Source organism: Euleptes europaea, chromosome 3 (genome assembly GCF_029931775.1).
Source record: "Euleptes europaea isolate rEulEur1 chromosome 3, rEulEur1.hap1, whole genome shotgun sequence".
NCBI classification, from domain to species: Eukaryota; Metazoa; Chordata; class Lepidosauria; order Squamata; family Sphaerodactylidae; genus Euleptes; species Euleptes europaea.
Genome location: NC_079314.1, coordinates 25,278,144 through 25,287,518, shown reverse-complemented (window position 1 = coordinate 25,287,518; position 9,375 = coordinate 25,278,144). Strand labels below are relative to the sequence as shown.

The window sequence follows — 9,375 nt, the reverse complement described above, 5'->3', positions numbered from 1 at the left end:
ATCTGGCAACCCTAGGAACTGATCTCTATTGTTTGGAGATCAGTTTTAATAGCAGATTTCCAGCTAGTACCTGGAAGTTGGCAACCCTACTAGCAGCAAAGAATCAATCATTGCACAATTTGTTTTATGCAAAAAAACATGTTCATGTATTATATAGAACTGGGCTGTCAGACTGTGGTTCTTTACATGTTTTTATTTAAAAGACAGTAAACTCTCTCTCAGCATGCTGCTCCCAACAGTTTGCAAGATAAAGTCTAAAACCAACCTAAAACCAACATGTAAAAACTAACAAATGAAAAATAGAAATAATGACAGAAGCCAAAAACAACCCACAAAAGGCAGCTTTAAAAAAATCATATTATCCTTGTGCAAGCATGCATATCTGGAAGTATGTTCCATTAAAGCTAATTGCACTTACTTACAAAAAAAAATGTGCTCAGATTTTGGGCGTTAAAATGTTTTGCTAGCTGCTAAAAAATTTATCCAGGCAACATTGGCTTTATTAGAGCAAAGCCTGACTGCTGGCCATAGGAACACCACTTTCTATCCTACCAAATGAATACAGAAAACTCTGATTGGCTACAGCTCTGTTTCCCATGTCGCTTTATTTGGCTGTACTTCCAAGCTACCCCTTTTCCCCACTTTCCTATTGGTTTGCTTTTGTTGCCATGTTTCTTACGGCCTGATCTTCATTGGACAAATTCCTTATCAGTCACATTTGAAGGCGGGGCTATGACAAAGCTGGGTTAGAATGCAAACGGACTGCCTCGGTCCTAAGGGTTTCAATAGCCCTTTGCTCAGAGCTTATTGGCGCGCGGTCCCTTCAATCAAATTTAGGACCTTCCTCTAATGTCAAAGAAAAGGGTGGGATACAGCGGGGGGGGGGGAAATATCCCAAAAACCTCTATTCTTCCCTTTTCTTCCATTGGGAAATAGCTAGATTGTCCCACCCACCCCCGAATCCCTATTCAGCTATTGGGCAACTTTGCGATCAGTCCCCCAATTCCCTACTCCGACGGGCTGCCGCAAACGCCGCTCGCGGCTATGGGCAGGCTTTCGCCATCCTCCCAGAAGGCGGGGCGACAGGAGCCGGCCCCTCCATTGGCTCCCCGGCCCGCCTTTCTTCCCTTTCCCCTCGAGTTGATTGATCCTCTCGCCCGTCGACCTCCTGTTTTCTCTGCCGCCCATTGGCTCGCCTCTTGAAAGGAGGCGGGGCAGGGCGCGGAGGCTGCGCGCGGGGACGCGGCGGCGGGGAGGGACACCTCTTGAAATTATTTTTTATTTCTTTGTTTCCTAGGCGGGAGGGCGCCCAAAAAAAAAGAGAGGCGGGGGAGGAGGAGGGAGGGAAAACAGAAGAAGAGAAAACCCAAATTCAAAAAAGGGGAGCATGAAAGGACGTTAAACAAAAACATCCCCCTCCGCCACAACAACAAAAAAAGCCCCCCCCCCCCAAAAGCGCCTCGCCTCCCTCCGCGCGGGCAGCCCCCAGGACGCGCTCGGATGCTGTCGCCGTGACCCGGGCGGGGCAGGAGCCGAGGAAGCGGGCCGGGCTAGGCCGAGCCGGGTCGCGGGGAAAGGATGAAGCGCCGGAGCGCCGACTGCAGCAAACTCCGGCGGCCGCTGAAGCGGAACCGCATCACCGAAGGCATCTACGGCAGGTAAGGCCCCCCGCGCACCTGCCTCGGGCCTGGCGGGCGGGGGAGAGCCGAGGGCCCCGGCGGCCCCTCAGCATCGCGGCGGCTCTTTCGGGCCGTCGCCTCACAGCCACGCGAACCTGGCGGGGCTCCTCCTCCTCCTCACGCGCGTCTCTTGCCTTCTCTCCCCCCCCCCATTGTCTCCCACAGGCCTCCCCTCCGCCGCTTCCACGCCGCGGCTCCCCCTCACACGCCGCTGGCCCGCCCCATTGTCCGCCGCTGCCTCGCTCCCCCCCCCCCCCCAGCCTCCTCACGGCCCCGCCTGGGAGACCCAGTCTGTTCGGTCCCCTCAGGCCTCAGTCGGCGTGTCACTTCTCTCTCCCCCCCCCCCCCAATTCCAAATAAATACACGGGTAATTCTCCTGACAGGCCCCTCGGGACAACCCTCGACCCCAGACATGCCGCGCGAGACTTTCGCTTTCCGTAGGCCTTCGCCTCATACTCCCCCCCCCCAAATAGGCGTTTAATGGTCAGTTGAAGCTGAGTGTGCCCCCCCCGCCCCGAATACACATGCATCCTTCTCACAGACTTCTCCCCGTAGCACCCTCAAAATAGTTCTTTGTTTCAGTTTCAGTACCTTTATTGGCCTACCAAGGACAACCAAAAAGAGTAAACCCAGCCACCATACATCATTTTACCTTGCCTCTTAATTACATCACCAAGAAATTTGGCTACATAGTTCTGTATATAGATGTGTGTGTGTGTGTGTGTGTGTGTGTGTGTGTAGAAAAGAGCAAGAGTCCTGTAGCACCTTAAAGACTAACAAAAATATTTTCTGGCAGGGTATGAGCTTTCGTGAGCCACAGCTCACTTCTTCAGATATCTGGTATCTTCAGGTATCTGAAGAAGTGAGCTGTGGCTCACGAAAGCTCATACACCTGCCAGAAAATATTTTTGTTAGTCTTTAAGGTGCTACTGGACTCTTGCCCTTTTCTACTACTGCAGATCTGAAGAAGTGAGCTGTGGCTCACGAAAGCTCACACCCTGCCAGAAAATATTTTTGTTAGTCTTTAAGGTGCTACTAGACTCTTGCCCTTTTCTACTACTGCAGATCTGAAGAAGTGAGCTGTGGCTCACGAAAGCTCATACACCTGCCAGAAAATATTTTTGTTAGTCTTTAAGGTGCTACTAGACTCTTGCCCTTTTCTACTACTGCAGATCTGAAGAAGTGAGCTGTGGCTCACGAAAGCTCATACCCTGCCAGAAAATATTTTTGTTAGTCTTTAAGGCGCTACAGGACTCTTGCTCTTTTCTACTACTACAGACAGACTAACACGGCTACCCACTGTGAATTATATGTATATGTGTGTATGTATATATGAGAGAGAGAACTCCCCTTAGCACCCTCAAAATAGTTCTTTATATAGATGTGTGTGTGTATGCCCTGACCTGACCTGAATGGCCCAGGCTAGCCTGATCTGGTCAGAGCTCAGAAGCTAAGCAGGTTCAGCCCTGGTTAGTACTTGGATGGGAGACCACCAAGGAAGTCCAGGGTTGCTGTGCAGAGGAAGGCACTGGCAAACCACCTCTGAATGTCTCTTGCCTTGAAAACCCCATGAAGGGTTGCAATAATTGACTGTGACTTGACGGCACTTTACACACATGTATGAGAGAGAGAAAACTCCCCTTAGCACCCTCAAAATAGTTCTCTAAATGTGTGTGTGTGTATATATATATATGTTTGTGTGTGTGTGTATATATGTGTGTGTGTGTGTAGGTATGTATATACATGAGCGTACGTGTGTGTGTATATGTGTATGTGTGTGTACGTACATCATGCTGCTTAGTTCCTTCAGGGAATTTCAGTATCCTCTCCCAATTCTCACAGGCCGCCCCCCACTTCACTTTGGCATCCTTAAAATAACCCTTCCTCATATATGTCACACTTAAGTGATTTCCCTCTGGATCAGTTTGGGTGGCCTCAACCCTCCCCTTAAAATATACCACATGATACTTATTTTCCTGACAGATCTCTTCCCAGAGGACCCACCTCCAGTACAGGGGGCTTTCTTTGGCATCCTTAAAATAACCCATCCCCATATATATTAAGTGATTTCCGTTCCCCATATATATTAAGTGATTTCTGTTCTCCTTATCTATTAAATGATTTCCCTCTGGGAACTTTATGCCCCCCTCCACACACAAATTGTCCTCAACGATCAGTTTGGGTGGCCTGTACCCCCCCCCCCCATTAAAATATACCACACGATCCTTTTCTTCCTGGCAGATCTCTTGCCCGAGGATCCTCCTCCAGTGCAGTGGGTTTTCTTGCAGCCAGTTGGGTTGTCCCCCAACACCACAGTGGTTCTAGGGCCTGCCTTGGAAACTCCCACTCCTGTGGCTACACCTTCTGCATTAATGGTCCTCTGGAGGTCCTCTACCTGCTGTTCTCTCTTCTTCAGTATCTAGACATTTTCCCCTAGACCTGAGAATCACAAGACTCTCCCCACCCCCACAGTCAACTGTTCCTTGCTAACTGCTCCTCGCTTTCCCCCCCCCATCCCTATCCATTGCCATCCTATTATGGCAGTTCTGTTTCTCCTGAGTGTATCAGTTCATACTGCTCTAGACTGCTAGAGCCATCCACGAGCTCCATTCAGTGCCCCCTCCTTATGCATGTGTTTAAAATATTTCACTATCAACTCAGGCTTGAAGCAAGTCACACAATTGTGTTCAGGAAAACACTTTGTCCAATTTTGTTCTTGCTTCCTTTTCTCCAAAACTTTTACATTTTTTCTAACACCGTCTTTCATTTTCTTGCCTCTTTTCAGAGGGTCATTCCTTCTTCAAGGCTGCTACTGCTTTCTGTTTTTCACTTTCCCTCTTGTGCTGATCTTCCCATTTGCATCTCTGCATCACTCCAAGTCACCTTATTATATTTCTTCAGGGACCAAAGGTTCACCTGTCTTGTTCTTGGAACCTGCTTGTTCTTCCAGTCCCTGCAAATACTGTTTTCCTTCAGAAGATTCCTCAGTTTGTATCTACTCCCCAGCTTGTATGCACAGCATTGGGCAATGGGGTTTTCCTCCTTCATTTTATTTCTTGTCCTATATCTTTTCTCCTGCTTTATGTTAAACCAAGGGCATTTGTTTTAAAAAAATGTGAGAGAGTTGAAGATATGGGCTGGAATCTTGGGGTTCTCTGATGAGGGAGATATTTAAGGAGATTTTTCATGGCAATTTCACATCCATGAATAAATAGCTCTTAGGGGAGTTACTATAATAGTCGATATAGGCTTTTAAAAAAAGTCTATGTGAATGATCATGGGATAAGTACCCAGCAGTTTGCTTTGTTCACAGACAGGACTTGCAGTTCATAGTTCCCAAGTGCTGTGATGCAGCCACTTTGTACAATTAAAAGGGGCATTATAGAGGCAGAGTTTTGGCAGATAAATTGTACTTGTCTTTAGCAAGGCCTTAAGGAGCTTTGGATTCATACAAGATTGGAAAAGAGCAGTAAGGAAAAGTTCAGATTAATACCCAGGGTGACATGCAGTATGACTTCTGTCTTCAGTGATGATGCAGCCTTCTTCAGGGAATTGATCATGAGGGGAAGGTTGGCATTTTTGCCTTCCAGCGCAGTCAGAACACACATTATAAAAGATCACAGGGTTAGTAACTGGCAACCGTCCACTTTGCAAACCATTGGTCCTTAACAGACCCATGGGTTATAGAAGGCTGTTGGCATTCCAGGATAGGTTGCCATGCTTCTTTGCATAGTTGCTGGTATGCTTATGCTGTGCTGTGATGGTCACTTCCAGCAGCAGAATGGGACAGAGAGGAACTCTGGGTATTTATGTGTGAAATGAGCCTATGAAGCTTGCTTGTTAGTTTTAATCATTTTGAGCTGGCATTTTCCCTTTAAAACTCAATGCTAGTTGAATGTTTTAAAATACGGTACATGCTTGGGTCCCACAGAGGATCTCCATGGATGGAAGGGGTACCACCCACAGAACTAGAGGTGTGAAGGTCTAGGGGGGAAAGGGAAAATTTGTGAAAACTAGTTCCCCCTCATTTTTTCCAAGTCCTTCTTTCAGTTTCTTCCAGTGGAAAAACTGGAAATTTGGGGGAGTAATAAAAAATAGAGAGCCAGCATGGTGTAGTGATGTTGGACTAGGTCGGACCTGGGAAACCCAGGTTCAAATCCCGACTTGCGCCATGGCAGCTTGCTGGGTGACCTTTGGCCAGTCACACACTCTCAGCCCTGACCCTGGCTAGTATTTGGATGGGAGACCTCCAAGGATTACCGGGGCTGTGATTCGGAGGCAGGCAATGGCAAACCACCTCTGAACATCTCAAACCTGAAAAAGCTCTAGTGAAATATTTTTTCTTTTAGAATGAGTGAAATGCTTTTAAATGGAAGGGCAGCATACTGTAGACATATATAGCTCTTAAATGCAAGATGCATTTCTGCACCTAGAAGGATACCTAACCTTTGTGAGGGAAGCATGGAATGCTTTCATTGCTTCTTAATGCATGCCTTCTGTTGCCCTTTTGACTTGACTCATCCTGGTTGACCTTTTCACCTCTCCCTCAAACCACTGTGAGGCATATACCCACAGTTTGGGTAACAAGTAGCTTTTTGCCATACCTTGCTGGGGGCGGGATCAGAAGGAGGTGGGGCAGGAACTGCACCAAAGCCTCAGAAGAAAACGCTGAAAGTTTCACTTAGAACTGATCTATTGCTACCCTGTAGCCACAAAAGGAAGACGACAGCATCTAGCTTTGCAGATATTATTACTGACCCTTTGTGTTACCCTTTTTCTGACTAAATATTACATATATTTTACGTTGTTTTTTTCCACAAAGCTTGTGCTTCCTGTTTAACTTCCTTTTTTTCTACTTTTCAGATAGCAAAAATTAAGGCACATAGAGTGTATCAGACGCATAATGATGCATTTTATGTTGTTAAATCAGTAAAATTAGTTTAGGTTTGATTGGAATATTACTGCATAAATGATGCATTTTATGTTGTTAAAGCAGTAAAATTAGTTTAGGTTTGATTGGAATATTACTGCATATATTTCTATTTCCCCCAAAATGTCTATATATATTTTTTCTGGAAAAAAGGGGAAATTTTTTTTTACTGTAGCTTCAAAATTTCCGCAGATTTTACATCTACATAGAACACAACTTTCTCTCCTCCCTCATCCCACTGCAGTATGAAATACACCTTGAAAGGCTGTTTCTGAGGGGGCAGAAGACATCCCCCTGAACAGCATCAAGGGGGAGAATCAGCAAAAATCACAGCTCCCCTTCTGCCTATAGAAATTCTCTGTGAGATCTGTCAAGTCACAGTGTTCTCCAAATAGTGAATGATGAGAGCATTACAGATTGACCAGCAGACTTGTTGGCAAGCGATTAAGTGCCCAAGGGTTGCTTGTGCATGCACTTTGCCCTGGATGCCCACCTTTGTCCCTTTCAGATGCCGGTGAAGACAGGAGTAAAGATTACAGCGTGTACGATGCAGACACAATGCTTATGCAAATCTTGAAATTGTGGCATGTGCTGTCCACATGTAGCAGTGTAGATTCTACTGTGCTGCCTGTACAAATTTTATTTAGTTGTTTCTCTGCTCCCTCCCCTTCTGCTGCCCATGCTCAGCATCACAAATACTTGCAGTCAGCTTTTGATTGACTTTTGCTCACTGAACACAAGTAAGCTGGTTGGCATACGCTGTCGACATTTGATTAATTTAGCGAGCAGATTAATTTGTGACATTAACCTTTCCCATAGTGGCTCACCACACCTACTTAACCCTAATGTGAATATATATTTGATACCTGGAAGTTTATTCTTCCATGCCAAAAGCAAAGTCTGTTTGGCTTTATTTTGAATAATCCTGCAGAAATAATCCTGGGGGAATGGCCACTGTGCAGCTGACGGAGAGGTGGAAGGGGGGGGGAAACTTGTGGGTCAAACTTGAACAAAATACTGTTGATTAACGGGTCAATTGAGGAAAATGTTCAGGGGGATCCATGTGTCATTGTGAGGTCTGCCTGATCCTAAAGATGTTTGGGGTAAACAGTAACAAGTTGAATGAGCTATCATCTTTCACTGATTTTATTTCTAGAGTATATTGCCTTGGCTTCCAGCTGAGGCGCCATTATTACATGTCTACGCTCCAACCGGATGACAAGAGAGCAAATGAGAATTTGTTTCTTGATAGCAGCCACTAACTAGGAACTAGGGAGGCTTTTTAAATTTTTGTAGGTCTTGTATATTAGTTTATGAGAGCCAGCATGGTGTGGTGGTTAAGAGCTGTGGTTTGGAGCGGTGGTCTCTGAGCTGGAGAACCGGGTTTGATTCCCCACTCCTCCACATGAGCAGCGGATGCTAATCTGGTGAACTGGATTCATTTCCCCACTCCTACACATGAAGCCAGCTGGGTGACGTTGGGCTAGTCTCACTCTCTCAGCCTCTCCTGCCTCACAGGGTGTCTGTTGTGGGGAGGGGAAGGGAAGGTGATTGTAAGCCAGTTTGATTCTTCCTTAAGTGGTAGAGAAAGTCGGCATATAAAAACCAACTCTTCTGCTGCTGCTGTTGTAAAGGGGTTTGTTTGTTTTTCAGCTAATGTTTGGTATTGCATACTTAGTGAGTGTGTGAGTTGAGAACGTCCCTAGTTCAAATTTTTCCTTTGCTGTAAAAATACCAGGAAGCTGTAGTGAAGCTGCTATTCTTTCTGCCTCAGCCATGAGGGTCATGCGGACACTCCTCACAGGGTTGTTGTGTTACTGAAGTTAAATATGTGAAGTGCTGCAGACATTCAAAACACTATATAAATAAGTGCCAGTACTATAACAACAAGTTGTCTTCCATCAAGGCTAGAAAAATCACAAAATTGGCATTTCGAAATTTAAAAAATGTAGTAAGTCTGTGCAAGGCTGGTGCCTACAAATTTGAAGGCTGAAATCCAAAGAGCTTTTTACTCTCTTACTGCTCCCCCCTTCGCATCACCGTCACACTACAAACAATATTTGAAATTTCTCCTCAATTTCTAAAGTAGATTGCTACGTGGCCGGGGGGCGGGGGGGGGGTTAGGTTGCAATGGAATTGCTGTTCAAGAGAAAACAAGTCCAAAGCCTCCTTGGACTCATGAGATTAATAGCATTGTTGTTAGGCTCCTGACAGGATTGTTTTTCCTGTCATAAATGGAGTCCAGTAGGACCTTAAAGACTAACACCATTTATCCCAACATAAGGTTTTTGTGAGTCAGCACTCACTCACAAAAAGCTTATGCTGGAAATATTGTGTTAGTCTCTAAGGTTCTACTGGTCTCTTGTTTAATTTTGCTACCACAGATTAATGTGGCTACCCTTGTAGAATTGTTTTTCCCAAACTGGTTCCGTACAGAAGAGAGGCTTATAACTATTCTGTTTTGCAGATTAACGTTTTATCAAAGCCGTGAAAGTACTAATTACTTTACAATTAAGGAAAACAATTCTGGCACAAAGCAATATTTTTAAAAATAAATGGCTCAACTTTTCAAGTGTTCTTCACTGTGAAGTTCCCTTAATTTGATTGCTTTTCTGCATTGAGAATCATGAGTGGATGAGACTTGGAAAATCAATGTAGAAAACCATAGTACTACGGTTGGGGTTTGTTTGTTTTTAACGTATGGAATATTTTTTCAGCTTGCAACAGATAGCAACATGTGTACCAAGTATGGCCTGCTCTTGATG

The 9,375-nt window shown here is 45.4% G+C and overlaps 1 protein-coding gene across 1 annotated transcript in view; it reads left to right on the top strand.

Moving 5' to 3' along the window:
• The first annotated feature begins 1,577 nt into the window (after positions 1-1,577).
• MACO1 (macoilin 1) overlaps positions 1,578-9,375 on the top strand; it is a 102,513-nt gene continuing 94,715 nt past the window's right edge. Inside the window, exon 1 of the mRNA XM_056846935.1 lies at positions 1,578-1,658. Coding sequence (XP_056702913.1) covers positions 1,579-1,658 — 80 coding nt within the window. The 5' untranslated portion in view covers position 1,578. The remainder of the gene's footprint in view (positions 1,659-9,375) is intronic.